A 17,459-nucleotide genomic window follows, 5' to 3' on the forward strand; every position below is an offset into this window, starting at 1 on the left:
GCATTGTGGATGGGACAAAAAATACTGTCTATTTGCCTAAGCTCACTGGTGTTAAAGAAAATGAAAGATTTGAAGAAGTCATTGTGGTCTTGAAACAATTACAAGGGCAGTTTTCTAAACGTTTTTAGTACGACGCCAATTTTGCATCTGTGTTCGAGACCTTTGCTGTTTCAGTTGAAAGCGCTCCTGTGGATGTGCAGATGCAACTGACTGTTCTGCAGTGTAATTCCTGTCTAAAAGATAAATTATTTTGTGTTAAAACAATCTAGGAGAGTTTCCACGTATTCATAATTAGATTGCAAACGCGTAAAGTATTTCCATCAACTCGTGCGTGTGACTAAGTCATTCATAATTACATCACAATCTTAAGTGCGAAAATCTGTGAAACTGTCTTGTGTCTGTCCGCATGCTGACAGATTGTGCCAGATAAAATTATGTCGTCAGTGTTCAAAAAGTATTTAGTAGCCAACATTTGTTTCGTTTATGAACTACGTTGCTGAGAAATATGAAACCAAGTCCTATGCAATGCGACTGCATTGCCAGTTGAATGCGGCGCGTTTGCAGTGTGCCCGTCTTCAGCTCCTCATACTCGGCGCAGCATGGCAGTGGGGTAAGTGCGCAGCCAGGCAAGAGAGCTATGGCATGCTAGCTAAAGCTCTTCTCGTGTGCGAAATTCTTTGGCTCTCCCTGGTATAGATTAATGACTAAACATAACGTAACAAATGACACATGTGTGCAGTTGCTGAAAATGGCTTTGAACCACACACACAAAAAAAGCTTTTTGCGTACTAGAATTTGTGCAAAGAGTTTTCTGTTTCTAACACAGTCTGTGCTTACTACTTCTGTCAATGGCATCATCAATCTCAATATGCTGCAGCTGTAACTTTGACTCAAGCTCCAACTTGAAACTGATGGCAGGTATTTTTTTTTTCAACGAGATGGCGTCCCTCCACATTTCCACGGTTGTGTACGAGATTATCTGAATGAGACGTTGCCACGTTGCTGGATAGGCACTACTCGAGTGGCAACCACGGTCGCTGGTCTTCACGCTTTGGAAATTTTTCTTGTGGGGTTACATCAAAGACTCCTCTGTCACAGAACCCTGAAGATTTACGACACCACATCGCAACTGCTCTTCTTACTCTTACTCTGGATGTGCTGGGTCGGGTATGGGCAGAATTGGACAATCGATTAGATGTGTGTCGTGCGATGAAGGATGGACGTGTAGAGCATTTATACACTCCTGGAAATTGAAATAAGAACACCGTGAATTCATTGTCCCAGGAAGGGGAAACTTTATTGACACATTCCCGGGGTCAGATACATCACATGATCACACTGACAGAACCACAGGCACATAGACACAGGCAACAGAGCATGCACAATGTCGGCACTAGTGCAGTGTATATCCACCTTTCGCACCAATGCAGGCTGCTGTTCTCCCATGGAGACGATCGTAGAGATGCTGGATGTAGTCCTGTGGAACGGCTTGCCATGCCATTTCCACCTGGCGCCTCAGTTGGACCAGCGTTCGTGCTGGACGTGCAGACCGCGTGAGACGACGCTTCATCCAGTCCCAAACATGCTCAATAGGGGACAGATCCGGAGATCTTGCTGGCCAGGGTAGTTGACTTACACCTTCTAGAGCACGTTGGGTGGCACGGGATACATGCGGACGTGCATTGTCCTGTTGGAACAGCAAGTTCCCTTGCCGGTCTAGGAATGGTAGAACGATGGGTTCGATGACGGTTTGGATGTACCGCGCATTATTCAGTGTCCCCTCGACGATCACCAGTGGTGTACGGCCAGTGTAGGAGATCGCTCCCCACACCATGATGCCGGGTGTTGGCCCTGTGTGCCTCGGTCGTATTCAGTCCTGATTGTGGCGCTCACCTGCACGGCGCCAAACACGCATACGACCATCATTGGCACCAAAGCAGAAGCGACTCTCATCGCTGAAGACGACACGTCTCCATTCGTCCCTCCATTCACGCCTGTCGCGACACCACTGGAGGCGGGCTGCACGATGTTGGGGCGTGAGCGGAAGACGGCCTAACGGTGTGCGGGACCGTAGCCCAGCTTCATGGAGACGGTTGCGAATGGTCCTCGCCGATACCCCAGGAGCAACAGTGTCCCTAATTTGCTGGGAAGTGGCGGTGCGGTCCCCTACGGCACTGCGTAGGATCCTACGGTCTTGGCGTGCATCCGTGCGTCGCTGCGGTCCGGTCCCAGGTCGACGGGCACGTGCACCTTCCGCCGATCACTGGCGACAACATCGATGTACTGTGGAGACCTCACGCCCCACGTGTTGAGCAATTCGGCGGTACGTCCACCCGGCCTCCCGCATGCCCACTATACGCCCTCGCTCAAAGTCCGTCAACTGCACATACGGTTCACGTCCACGCTGTCGCGGCATGCTACCAGTGTTAAAGACTGCGATGGAGCTCCGTATGCCACGGCGAACTGGCTGACACTGACGGTGGCGGTGCACAAATGCTGCGCAGCTAGCGCCATTCGACGGCCAACACCGCGGTTCCTGGTGTGTCCGCTGTGCCGTGCGTGTGATCGTTGCTTGTACAGCCCTCTCGCAGTGTCCGGAGCAAGTATGGTGGGTCTGACACACCGGTGTCAATGTGTTCTTTTTTCCATTTCCAGGAGTGTATATTAAAAAAAAATTGAGAGCAGGTCTTCTACGAACTTCGTAATTTATTATATTGTTCTCGGCCATTTATCTGCATCGCTTGTTTGAAATGTTTCATGGACTTCAAAACTACTCTATACATGACGTGCTCAATAAGGCTGCCATACATTCTTACACATTTTTTCTGCCTTCCTTCCCAAAGAATCACACACTAGAGTGAGCACACCTGACTGCCCCCGGATTTGCTCACATGTGTGGAACACATCCTTCTGTAACGTGTACACACTGTCGATAATGATGAAAGCTGGTAATCGAGAGACTATGCATTCTCAAAGCCAGATATGTAGTACAGTTCTGTAATCCTAATCATACATGCAGGGTGTTTTAAAGTCTTCGCTGCAAACGTCTTGTATTGATAGATCACGTCATGAGGAATAACTTTTATTATGTACAAACTGTTCACTGACACTTCCTGACTATACCAAACGTTGTTTAATGCTTATTATGTACATGAGAAGTGATAAAGCATAGGCACTCTGCAGTGTTTGTATGCAGCGTGTTGCCTGTCATCTAGTCATATGCTCCACATGAAGGATGGTAGCCCAGACAAATCTGAAGCCCCTGATTCCCCTCTAAAATGATTTGCTCCGATTGGAGACACCCGTTCTTGTGGTTTTCTCGCGGAAAATCACTATCAGTTTACCGAGTCAATTAGTGTGCTACGCACCTGATAAGCTGGTTTGGTGAAATATCGTGGTTCCAGAGCTTTCAAATACTAAGCTGGGAAGCAGCAGTGAACAGTTTTTCTCAAACAAAAGTTATTTATTCCCTGTAACATGATCTGTCACCCATAGACACTAGTAACAAAGACTCTGAAACACCCCGTATATTGCCATATACCTAATGTGTGGAATCAAAGTTCGTATCAAGTATTACGTATCGATTATATTGTTGCAGTTTTCTTAACATTCAATGGATTAACAGATTTCAACGACAGTTGTCCATATAGGAGCGCCCAAATTTATAATCCCTTCCCGTAGTGAGGTTTCTCATTGTAGATGCCATCCTTCTTATAATTGTTGAGCAACTTCTGACGTTCCCGTCACTTCCACCCATGCGCGCTCAACTATTACAACTTACGTGGTGACATTACATCGGCTCTAATGTAAATAGCTCTTATAATCTTCAGTCTCTTTCATACTAATTTCGTACAGTAGGTTAACGACATAATATATTTTAATATTCCTTCATTCAGCGACTGCATTTAAGTCTACATGTTAAGCCTACAGTTAAAATTGAAGCGACACCCTTTTTCTAATCAGCATTTGTGTTCACAATTCCGTGAGGTTCAACAACGTAAAGGATGGCTTGTGCAACCACCAAGTGAGTACTGAAGAAATACACTGACAGATAACGCTGATTTCAAAAATGACGTGGAACGATGAAAATAATGTGGCAGTGGTACTGATCACCAAGGTTCACTCAAGCCAGATTAATTAATTAATTAATTAATTCATTGTGTTCCAGAGATCCCTCCAAGGATGAGAATATTCACGGGTGTGAAAAAAGTCAAGATATGCATTAACCAAATGCAAATAAAGCTAGATCTTTCGAAGTTGTATTAAATAGCTAGTTTGTATCTTCTATTGGTACCTTAATATTTCCAGAATGAAATTTCACTGTGCAGCGTTGATCGGAAACTTCCTGGCAGATTAAAACTGTGTTCTGGACCTTGGGTTAGAGTTCTGACTCGACAAAAAGTTTTAATTTGCCAGGAAATTTCAAATCAAGCAGAGCGCCCAGGCTGCAGCTAAGTCTGGTAATCACAGCATCCATTCCTCCTGGAGTGCTCGTACCACAAGATGTGCAGGAGAATTTCTGTGAAGTTTGAAAGGTAGGAGATGTACTTGTGGAAGAAAAGCTGTGAAGGGGGAGGGGTGGGTTGCGTATCGTGCTTGGATAGTTCAGTCGACAGAGCACACAGCACTTACCATCGATAGGCAAAGGTCGCAGGTCCTGGTCTAGCACACAGTTTTAATCTGAGAGGAAGTTCCAAATCACCTTAAAATTTGTTTCATTACGTTGGTATTTTTAGAGAAAATACTTACCTACATTTGAAGTCTGTTTACAGTACATTACTGCTTGCTATGCAGCTTTACGGTAAACTCTACTGCTTTCCATGTAGCAGACAGGCATCATCAATCCTTGAGTATAGATAGTTAGATAATTTGTAAAAAATGAAATGGTTGGTTAGACACGTGTTATGTGGTCCAGTTATAGGATATTCGGAGAAGCTGGCTATGCGTGAATAGCACTTTTTAATTCACACGTCCAACGACTGGCTTAACGCTGTTTCAATCAGTCGTCCTTTCAAACAGTAACATACGGAAACCTGGCATATATTGACGTATTGAAAACCTCATTAACTGGATACTGGGAACGTAGGAAATCTCCAAATGTAGGAAGGAATCGCAAGACATTGCATATCCCGTTAGACCACTCGTGGTGATGAGATTAACAGCGAAAACTGAGGAGAAAAACGTTTTCCACTATAATCATAACAAATTTCGAAGCTTTTAGTGTGTTTCAGGATTGCAAAACATGGTCGTACTTCTAGATACCGGAGAAGAGTAAAGGAATCAATAAAAAAATCTCAATTATTTGTCAAATGTGCCCCTGTTCCTCATATTTTTCAAGTTTATTGGTATGAAATATAAAATCAGTGAAAAAACAATCTAGATCGCGATGGTTATTTTATTAATATGACTGGTTTCGGCCTAGTCTTAGGCCATCTTCATACAGCACCAACAGCTAAAGTTGACGATGTTAATTTAACTCAGTCGTTGAGCAGTTTCAGCGACTGAGGTTAAATGACTGTTCTACAAATTGTCAGCTTCAGCTGATGGTGCTGCCTGAAAATAGCCTAAGACTAGGCCGAAAGCAGTAGTTCTAATAAAATAACCATCGCGATCTAGACTATTTTTCACTGATTTTATATAGCTTCCAAAATAGCCGTTTCCAAAAATGTTACCAAAAATTTTGTTCGTATGAAACTGGTTGCAGGATACACAGCGGCAACACTTTCATTACTTGTACATACTATCTTCATTCCTTACGAGTAAACTACTGTAGAGTATACTTACTAGTGCAGTACTCCACGATTTGTTACACTGCCTTTTCCTATACTCTCAAGAGTACTTCCAATCTTCCAGCCCATACCGCACTGGACAACACTCCAGGCTCCCGACGAAACCCGCAGACCTGTATGGGAAGATGATGTTTTGTTGTAATGTCAGTATTCCTGAGGAAGCGTGGAAAGAAGGATGGAAGTCTAATAAAGGTTTTCTTCGTAACGGCTAAGAGGACCCCACCATCGGAAGTCATGTACTTTTAGGTAGGTTGACTGACTCATCTATGCGGTAAATTATAACCCGCTCCGTACTGTTTACGTACGCTATTCTAGCGCTAATGTAGGAGATTAACGAAATACACAGTCGTTCTCTCGCGGTCGTACTACTGATGAAGCCAATCGATTCGCAGTAGCCTTTCGGCTGTTTCTATGGTTACAAAACAAACGCTGTAGTGAGAGCGCGTTCAGTCGGTGAGCAAACAGCTACGAGATGGGCGATGAAGTAAAAGAGGCGCAACCTTCCTTCGTCTACCAGCCGAAGCGCAAAGTATGGGACATCAAGGAGAGGGTACAGTTCCCCGAGCTATTCAGAAGCACTGATTCAATACACCCCAGCTACACTGGCTTTATTCTCCCGTAGTAAGTATACCTTATTTGGGATTGAGCATTACAGTTCACACCACTGGATTTCCCTTTACTTCTTCACGTTGGTTAATTTCTCTAATTAATGTAAAGGTTCCGATCATGGAATATCTGTTGGCTTAGTGATTCAACTTAAAGATGTTAGTTGTCGATTAAGAGTTGCACGCTATGAGTTCAATAAGGGGGAAGTTTCTGATTGTTGCAAGTAGTTCAACATAAAACTTTGATGATTAACTAAAGTGTCAATAAACTTAGTTTTGGGAGTGATTTGCATATATGCTTCTCTTTAAACGATAGGTTTTACCTAACTTTTTGTGAAAAAATTGGGAATACGAGCTGTATGTCGTAAACAGAGTTCATAGTTCTCACTAATTAGAGCCTATAGGTCATATGTAATAAACTTTCAAGAAAGTTAGTTTCATACGAGGAATAGAATACCTCAAACATAAAAAAGGTTTATTGTATAGTATAGTGTCATCTCCTACGTTTGTTAGCGCGGATGCACTGTAGTACATTAACGCGAAAATAAAACTTTGAACTGTACACTCAGGGCACTACTACAAGAAGATTAAAGTCTTTTGATACTAGCTGAAATTACCAACTTCAGCTGTTGCTTTTTTCCAGTAGGAGAGCAGAAGCAATGTGATAAACACAAAAGTATTCATTATATATTCGAGATCCTTCCGTTGTCTCCTTACCTGAGAAAAGTTGTCCACATTACTCGTTCCTAGAAGTAATACAGGTGAAAGTTGGACAATAAATTGTAATTTTCTACGAGTTTAGAAAGTCTGTATCTGCCAAATGCAGTTTCTTGCCAAACTGTAGCAGGATGGATTGTCGAAACAAGAGAAATCTGAACACGTTACCTACCAGGTTGGAGGAAAACAGTTTACATACGAGATTCAACTGTATGCAGCACGTAGCAGTCTACATAGAAAAAATTTCTGGAAGAAAGTTAATACCATCTTAAAATTATAATTAGTTTTTACTTTAAAAAAATTCATTTACGCAACATCTCCGCACTGGTCCTACACTAAGACAATTTACTTTTAAGCTCCAAGAATATATCTTGTTATAATGGAACAGGTACATTTTCCAAAGGTCGCAGTAAATGAAATATTTTTAAATTTAAAAGAGACGAATGTCTGAATTTGCAATATTGCTTAGTTCAGAACGATTTCCTCTTATGGCGACTGTTGATGTACGATTTTTTTTTCTTACCTCAAGATAATAATACTAAAAGATACATTCAATTTCATTAGTTGTGTTACACTTTGCCATGTTTTTTAATTGATATATCAGCCATTTTGTCAAGATTCCATTCATGTTGTGTTTGGCATCTAGGAACAAAAAGTCCTTCTTAAGAAATATTTAACAACGGAGCTTTAGTCTTTAGCCTAAGTGTATGGAACCATTTCATAAGTGTTCATAACGCTGCTTTCAGAACTTCCAAACATTTTAATATTTATGTACAATAAACAAAATACCGCCAAGATCTCGACGATATTTTGCATTTGTATCGCTGGGAACATCTTTGGAAGCCCCTCATAATGGCAATTTTTAAACGTAATTCGCCTACTCTTGAGTAGCGTGTAGGCCTACTAATTTTTCACCTCTAGGCATCGATTATGCCTAAATCGTCTAGAATTTGTTTTCCACATTCTCATCTTCACCTGGTGCTAAAAGGTTTTCGCCTCTTACGCTCATTCCAGTGTGAAACTTGTTATCCTTCTACATCTCAGCACGAGTCGCATTAACGTAGCCCTTCTTGTCGCAACTTTTGCCGTGTATATTTTTCCTTCTCGAGTTTTCCCCGTACCTCTTCGTCTTGCACGTCATCTGTCCACTTAAATTTTAACGTTAACTGAATTTTCCGTCGGTACTTGGCGGACAATGATAACATTATTAAAAATTATATTTAATCGTTCACGAATCGGCTTTTGATTGCGAGATTCAGCTCTCGCCTGACGGTGGCCTAAGGAGCCGAAGTGTTTAACATTTATTATTATTACTTAAATTTGAACATACTTCGGCAGTATTGCCTTTCCAGTGCTTCTAGGTTCTTCTTTAGTTTTCTCGTAGTTAACTGTTCAGACCAGTACACTGCTGTGCTGCAGACGTACAGCCCAAGAGTCTTTTTTCTTACTTCATTACTACTAGAGCCCATTAGCTGTTGAATCTTTACGTCCCTTCCCCAGTTTGTTTTTGGTACGTTCATGTGATGTAATCTTGCTTTCTTTTACTGTTGTGGTTTTCCCAGTTCTGATGTTTTGGCAATAGTTTGGTTTCCCCTTGATTCGTCTTACATGTTACATATACTATCACTTCCGTTCGATAGTTTATTTAAGTCTTCTCGACTATCGTTTAGAAGGGTTACAACATCTTACATCACAGGCGAAGAAAATATGTGTGTCTTTCAGTGTAAGTCACTTCTTGCTAGATGTCTGATTACCTTGTGCATCAGCTAGACTGAACTAAGCCTTTTGCAGATCTCATAATTCGTACATTTCTGCTAATGATTCGCGAGAAAAAACAAAAAGGACAGTCTGCGTAAAACCGGTTTCACAAATAGCCTTCGAAACCAAGTATTCCGTTACGATACACACTTTTGCAAGCTTTATAGTCGTCAGTCAACAAGAATCGATAAATTATATACTTCAAGTTATGCAGACATGGGGAAACACGTATTAATTCAACAAAGATACTTCCGACAAACAGCAAACGTAGTTCCAGGTATGAAGATTCTTAATATAATGAAATGAAATGATCGTATGACATTGTTGGCCGGGAGGCCCCATGCGGGGAAGTTCGGCCGCTGTATTGCAAGTCCTTTTTAGTTGACGTCACTTCGGCGACTTGCGAGTCAATGATGATGAAAGACACACACCACACCCAGTCATCACGAGGCATAGAAAATCCCTGACCCCGCCGGGAATCGAACCGGGACCCCGTGCGCGGGAAGCGAGAACGCTACCGCAAGGCCGCGAACTGCGGACAATGTCTGCATAGCTCCTGCCGCTTACATTTATTTGAATCTGCTTGCTGTATTCAAACCTTGGTCTCCTCTATAACTTTACTTCCCTCTTATTAGAAAATCAACTATGCCTATTCCCATCCTTTATTCTATTAAAATATCCCTTCTTTTTGTCAAGTTGTACTACAGATCTCTTTTGTCTTCAGTTCTATTCAGTACCTCTTCGTTAGTAACTCTATATACCTTTCTACTCTTCAGCATTTTTCTGTAATTCCCTATATCGAAGCTTCTATTTTTTTTTCGTTTTACTGTTTATTGTACACGCATCACTTCTATACAACGCTGCATTCCAGGCACATATGTCCAAAAAGTCTTCCGAGCGCTTAAGGGGGCAGCCCTTTTTGAACGCATGAAAAGTAAGTGATATTCGTGATTTTTTTCGAGTAAAATAAAAAGTAATGCTTAATGTGTTGATATGATTTTATTCCTTACACTTTTGTCTTTAGGATTTTTTTTTCCCCCCACATCGTAGGCTCGCTGTAAACTCCGCGACCTGGTGGAAGGACCCCCTACAGCTGGAACATTTGTTATCGGCGGGAATTCCCGAAGCCCTCCTGCTGGATTTGTAGCAAAATAATCACAAGACCATACTAAAATCCTTCCAGACCCATAAGAACGTCCTCCTCCATCTTCTTTGTGGCCATGGTGGTCTTGCGAGCCTCTTTGGCAAACTTCTATCATTCGCTCTTCTGATCGCTCGATACGATTTTTGTCCGCTTTTGTGGAGAAGTTTTAACAGGGTGATCCGATATCATGTTCGAGCACGTCCATAATTTTCATAATGCCTGTTAGCACGTCGTTGGAATTACAATCTGCCACATTGGCCGCAATGTCAACATTCTTTTCCCCGCTGTGATTGGTTTTCGGAGATAGTTTTTCACAAATCGTCTTGTAACTCGATAAAAGGTTTCTGGCGAACTTGGGATGAACACTGCAATAAAGTGGACATTCCTGGAATGTTTTAGGCAAAAACAATCGATTTTCTGAAATCTTCAAAGAGGACTACTCCCTTAAATACATGTTCGATGTAACATATTTCTATTTTTCAGAATAGCTTCTGTCATTGCCAGTCTGCAGTTAATATCTTCTTTTCTTCTGCCCCCATCCGTTATTTTTCTGCCCGAATAAGAAAACTCGTCAACTGATTTCAGCATCTCATTTCCTATTATAATTCCGCCAGCATCACCTGATTTAATTCGACCACACTACATTACTCTTGTTCTACTTTTACTGGTGCTCATCTTGTAACCTGTTTTCAAGAAACTGTATTTTCAGTCTCTCGTCGGCAAACCTTAAAGTTTTAATTTCTTCTCCATGTACTTCTTTTTTTCTGCTTGTGTCTTTGCTTTTTCTTTGCTACTTGTCCTAGATCGCGACAGGACAAATGGAGGACAGGCTCCAACCCTACGCCACATCTTTCTCAACTACTGCTGCAATTCCATATGTTTTGACTACTGTAACTGCAGTCTTGTTTCTATAGATAACCTATCTCTCTCTAGATTTTACTCCCGATGGTTTCAGAATTTCACAGAGTGTTTTCCAGTTAATATCTTCAAAAGTATTTTCTAAGCTTGCAAATAATACGCGATGTGATTAGAAAGTAACGGGACTCTTTGTTTTTCTTAAAGGACCTTTGTTTGTTCATCAACATCAACTTTGTTCTCCTCAAATATAATGCACTTGTGCCAGCGCTTTTTCCAGTCTTGGAAGCTCTTCTGAACTCACTTTTCGTCACATTGTTCAGCTCCTTCAGCGATTCTGTTTTTATTTCATGAATGGTGGCAAAACGACGTCCTTCCATGGTTCTCTTCAACCTCGGAGTAGAAAGCAGTCGCAGTGGGCTAAGTCTGGCGGATACGGCGGCTGAGGCCACATAACGGTTTTGTTTTTCACCAGAAAATCACGAACAAACATTGAGGTGCGAGCGGAAGCATTATCATGATGTAATTTCCACGAGTGGTTTTGCCACAGCTTTGCTCTTTTTTTTCCGGACTGCTTCACACAGACGGGTCATAACTTCCAGCTAGCAGTCCTTATTGACCGTACTACCATAAGGCGGCAACTCATGATGGACCTGTCACGCTGTAATCGAAGGAGACGAAGCTAGAAATGTGATCGAACTTGTCGAATATCTTTCGATCTTGGCTTTTCAGGCAGTTTCCATTGGAAAGATTGGGCCACAGTTTCGACTTCATACCCGTACACCCATGTTTCGTCACCTGTTACAATCCCCGTTAGAAATTCTCGATCTTTGTCTACTTCATTCAGTAATTCGTGAGCGATGTCTACGAGACGTAGTTTTTGACCGAAATTCAATAATGTCGGAAGAAACTGCTGCTGCACGTTTCATGCTCAAAACATTAAAAAAAAAATTGCTTGGCATGAGCCAGAGGATATACCGACATCATCAGAAATCTCTCTGATGGTGATTCGGCGATTTTCATGGAACAATTTTCTTTACTTCTTCCACAACGTTGTCAGTAATTGATGTGGTAGGGCGTCAACGGCGGTGAGCGTCTTCAACGTCTTTTAGACCCTCTTCGAAACATTTATACCAGACTTAATTCTTTAATTCTTGTCTTCCTCATAGTAGATTCGCCAAAAGCCGCAGTCAGCATTTCGTATGCGGTTCTGCACTTCATTCAATTAATGATGCAGAATTTAACGCAAATTCTTGATCCATCTTTCTCGGAAGTGAAAGTTCGCCGATCATTCGAAGGCACGTATAACAATAAACTAAATATTCAGAACAGCTTAAAATGCAGACATGCGTCAGGGAATGTGTAGCAGCAAGATAAAAAATACGAGACTCGGATGTATAGAGCGCGCGGAATTAAAAAAAATGTTTTTCTCTTTCTTCATTTATTTTGTGGGAAAGGTCACAAGATCACTATTACCTCGAGTGTCCATAACAAGAGACGTGCGCAGTAATTAGCACACTGAACTCGAATTCGGGAGGACGACCATTCAAATCCCCGTGCGGCCATCCAGGTTTAAGTTTACTGTGATTTCCCTAAATGGCTGAAGGCAAATACCAGAATAATTCCTTTGAAACAGCATCGGCAGTTTCCTTTACCATTTCTCCCTAATTCGAACTTGTGTTCCGTGTCTAATGACCTCGGGACGTTAATCACTAATCTTCTGCCGGCCGGAGTGGCCGTGCGGTTCTGGGCGCTACAGTCTGGAGCCGAGCGACCGCTACGGTCGCAGGTTCGAATCCTGCCTCGGGCATGGATGTGTGTGATGTCCTTAGGTTAGTTAGGTTTAATTAGTTCTAAGTTCTAGGCGACTGATGACCTCAGAAGTTAAGTCGCATAGTGCTCAGAGCCATTCGAACCAACTAATCTTCTTTCCTTCCTTCCTGCGAGTGTCCATATGAAATGATCGTGTGGCAAAATAACCGAATGATACCCATCAGTTGCTTCAAAAGTCGCCTGCGGAAACTGTATCTACAAGCAGTGCTTCTGAATGTAATAAGATCAAGCCTAGTAGTATTGTGAGAAGCAATAACGACGGAAATGTTGCTGTGAAACTAAATATGCTGTCAAGACTTTTGAAGAGTGCTATGAAATGTGAGTACTGCAATTGTGAAGATAGTGTTGACATTTCTGAGGACATTTCAGCAAGGAAAGGTTTTTCAAGTCGGTTAGTGATTGCCTGTAACTCGTGTAAGATGCACAGTGATACTGTGACTTCGCCATTAACTGATAGTCGACACTACAGTGTAAATACTCAGCTTGCTTATGCAATGCTATGTATTGGAAGGGGAAGGAGAGCTGCCCAGACATTTTGTGTAGTGATGGATTTGCCTCCACCTCTGCTGAGGTTTGACAGGTACAATAAATTAATACATAATGCTTTATGTGGTGTAAGTGAACATTCAATGAAATGAGTAGCAGAAGAAGCAATAGCCTAGTATGAGAATACAGACATTGTAGCAGCATTTGATGGATCCTGGCAGAAGAGAGGTCATACTTCTCTGAATGGGGCTGTAACTGCCACATTTATTGGAACTGGTAAGATACTAGATTATGAATGTCTAAGAAAGCACTACCAGGGTTGTTCAAGTAAGTTTATTGGCATCCATGTTTGTGTAAAGAACTTTGATGGCCCAAGTGGAAATGGCCCAAGTGGAAACATGGAAACGAAAAGAGTTCTAAGCATTTTTAGAAGATCAGAGGTCAGTCGTGGTGTGAGATACGTAGGCTACCTTGGGGACAGAGACTGTAAAGGACACACTACTGTTGTTAATGAAAGACCATAAGGGGACACACTGATAGAAAAGCTTGAATGTGTTGGGCATGTGCTAAAAAGAATGGGAGCTTGGCTGAGAAAATTATGTAAAGACTTCAGTGGAGAGAAACTGTCAGACAGAAAACACATAGGTGGTCCAGGCCGTCTACAAAAAGTGAAATTAGTTCTTTGACTCAATATTACAGACTAGCAAGAAGGAGAAATGTAGGAGATTTGGTGAACATGAGACGAGCTGTTTGAGCAACATGGTTTCACAGAGTGCCAACAGATGAAACTCCACAGCATGGCTTGTGTCCAAAAGGGGACGATTCGTCGTGTAAGTACCGGTTCAGCAATGCTACAGGCATACAATGTACCCACAAGCATTCCTTACCACTTGCTGTAATGGAGGCAATTAGGCCTATATATAGGGATTGGCAAATAAAAATCTTATGAGGAAATGTATACATGGTCTCTCTCAGAATGCAAATGAAAGCTACAACAGCTGTATATGGGAGAAAATACCCTAAAATGTATTTGTTGGGCTGACAGTGCTGAAGACTGGTGTAATGGATGCAATAATAACATTCAGTGATGGTGCAATTTCAAGGATCAATATTACGAAGAAATTGAACATCCAGATGGGAAGGAATATGGCTTCAGCTCTAACTGCTATTGATGAGCGGCGGACATCCGAAGCAGAGACAGCTGCAGAAGCTGCTACCAAGGGGTCAAAGGATAAAGAAAAGAATGAAAAGAGAGTATGGAGGATAAGGAAACAGGACAACTGGAGTATGCAGCTGGAATGTTCTACATGAGCATAGTGGTAAGTTAATAAATCTTTAAATCTTCTTTTGCGATCTACCGAAAACCTGAATTTTTATCATTCAGGTACACTTTTCTCCTAAATGACTAAGGTTAAACTCACAAAAACTGGGACAGATATTTAGAATGACCTCTACCTTCCTTGCCTACTATTTCCTGAAAAATTTATAACATGATGATGATGTCGGTGATATATGAGCTACATTTTTAAATATTTTTGTTGTAGTAAAATAAATTACTTGCCTTTTTCACAGATCAGCACCAGGGCAGGAAATTGGAGGCATAAAACACTTATGTGAATGTTGTATGTACTCTGACTTTTTTCCAAGCTGTGCAGTCAGTGGTTCCAAAGAAAATGGTACCGCGGTGAAATAGTGTTCCGTTTTTTATACTATTATCGATATTGTTGTCAGTACCAATATATAATAAATACCTCAATGATTTTTTGGGAAATGCTGTGACTAATGACCCTAATTGTGTGTAAACTTTTGAGCTATCTCTCATTTATAGATCAGCTGCACTGTGAGGGTGAAGATAATGTTAAAAATGCATCCCGTTCAGGGGCGTTCCCCTTAAGGGGTCCTTACAAAAAAGAAACTTAATCTCTTGGGTTATGGAGTGTCCCTGTCACCTGGAGTGACAGGCGTGCCAAAAATTCGAGAAATAGCTTCAGCAGATACTTAAACAGACGTGACATGTCTCCGAAGTGTTGAGACTACAAATTACAGCGAGTTGTTGGAGTGAGCTGCCGGCAGAATCCAGTTTATGAGCGCAGATAGTGAGTCATACTTCATTCGCCCGGATGACGACGCGTGTTGGGCATACCTCTCTGGGCTTCGAGGAGGCGCGCCAGCCCCAGATCGAATCAACAAGTTCCCAGGTTCAAGGTCCCGGTCTAGCACACATTTTTAATCTATCAGCAAGTTGTAAGAGCAATTTCCATGCAAGGAACGGTGTAAGATTCCGTCGCCAATGTTTCAGGATCCATAATCATATAACCCCATGAAGATTCCATCTGTTTTGTTCGGCCGTGCATCATATTTTATTTTTTGAAATTCCTCTAGGTGTATGACACTACAGAAATAACAATTTCAAGGGATGAAACTTCCTGGCAGATTAAAACTGTGTGCCGAACCGAGACTCGAACTCTGGACCTTTGCCTTTTGCAGGCAAGTGCTCTACCAACTGAGTTACCCAAACACGACTCACGCTCCGTCCTCGCAGCTTTAATTCCACCAGTTCCTCGTCTCCTACCTTCCAAACTTCAGAGAAGCTCTCCTGCGAACCTCTCCGCTGTAGAGTGAAAATTTCATTCTAGAAACATCCCCCAGGCTGTGGCTAAGCCATTTCTCCGCAATATCCTTTCTTCCAGGAGTGCTAGTTCTGCAAGGTTCGCAGGAGAGCTTCTGTGAAGTTTGGAAGGTAGGAGACGAGTTACTGGCGGAATTAAAGTTGTGAGGACGGAGCGTGAGCCGTACTGGGCTAGCTCAGTTGGTAGGGCACTTGCTCGCGAAAGGCAAAGGTCCCGAGTTCGAGTCTCGGTCCAGCACACAGTTTTAATCTGCCAGGAAGTTTCATATCAGCGCACACTCTGCTGTAGAGTGAAAACTTCATTCTAATTCCAAGGAAACTTTGAAATCATCAAGACGATGATTTAACTACAAATTGTTCAAAAAAGGTTCAAATGGCACTGAGCGCTATGGGACTCAACAGCTATGGTCATCAGTCCCCTAGAACTTAGAACTACTTAAACCTAACTAACCTACGGACATCACACAACACCCAGTCATCACGAGGCAGAGAAAATCCCTGACCCCGCCGGGAATCGAACCCGGGAACCCGGGCGTGGGAAGCGAGAACGCTACCGCACGACCACGAGCTGCGGGCTCTACAAATAGTGTAGAGCTACGTTTATTGGGGGAGAACTCAAATTGTCTCTAATGTCGATCCGTGGTTTTGCATATCCGCCAATAGGCTATTTAGAAACATAGCCATTGAAGTGCCCACGGCCAACCGGAAGGTGACTGTTTTCAAATGTCGCGGCATTTCCTGCCAGTAGAAGCTTCCATAGTAAGCGACTGCTCTGATCCTAGGTCTCAGTCTCTCCAGTTCATGACCTGGAAGTCGTCTTCCTAACATGGTAGCTAGAGTTTGAATATAAGAATCAAGGTTTCATTTAGTGCTCATTTGCGGTTGACGGCGATCTCACCCTCGATCGAAATATTTGTATTTACGGCAGTTTGTATCGAAAGCAGTTGTGTCTGTATGCTTAACTACTGCGATATACTCAGTGCAGAAACACAGTAGGTTCCGAACTTGATGCAACAGTACAGGAAACGCTGCAAACAAGTAATGTAAATGCACAGGGACGCTACTCACAGGGCAACGGTCCTGTCCGATATGTCAAATCTTACCCTCAAATTTTTCGCACTGGAAGAATACTTCGAAACAGATGTACTGTCAAAATTTTAGCTGCTAAGGAGCTGACGCTGACGCTAAACATACGGACCTGAACCATGGCCCGAGGTATGGGGTCTAAGCTTAGTATAGCTGTTCCTCCAAGATCCTAATGGGTTGGAATGGTGTTGCCTCTCGTTCTGGATGGTCCTTGCGTGTTGCCTGGTCGTAGATCCTGGTTGCCAGCATGCAGGCATGCTGGCGGTGACGTTGGATGTTCCTGTGGTACTAGATGTTCTTCCCATCTCGCGCTATGTTGTTCAGCGCGGACTCCAGCTCGGGTGTGAGCTTCTTCTCTCCATCTCCGAATTCTTTCTTCATCCGCGCGACCGCGTCCTCCAAGATGAAGCCCCAGTCCCGCGGCGTGAAGATCGGGTTGGAGTTTATGGTGTGGAGGTCGTTCTTCGTGACGAATTCGAACATAATTGCCCGATATCCGCCACGAAGCTCGAACGGCCGGTGTGGAAGCGGTGGCTTCCGTTTCCCTTCCGCTTGCG

General features: G+C 42.7%; 1 protein-coding gene across 1 annotated transcript in view; it reads left to right on the forward strand.

The window, feature by feature from the left end:
* Positions 1 to 6,261: 6,261 nt before the first annotated feature.
* The window catches only part of LOC124776000, a 50,721-nt gene continuing 39,523 nt past the window's right edge, over positions 6,262 to 17,459 (forward strand). Inside the window, exon 1 of the mRNA XM_047250842.1 lies at positions 6,262 to 6,410. Coding sequence (XP_047106798.1) covers positions 6,262 to 6,410 — 149 coding nt within the window. The remainder of the gene's footprint in view (positions 6,411 to 17,459) is intronic.

This window comes from Schistocerca piceifrons, chromosome 2 (genome assembly GCF_021461385.2).
Source record: "Schistocerca piceifrons isolate TAMUIC-IGC-003096 chromosome 2, iqSchPice1.1, whole genome shotgun sequence".
Taxonomy (NCBI): domain Eukaryota; kingdom Metazoa; phylum Arthropoda; class Insecta; order Orthoptera; family Acrididae; genus Schistocerca; species Schistocerca piceifrons.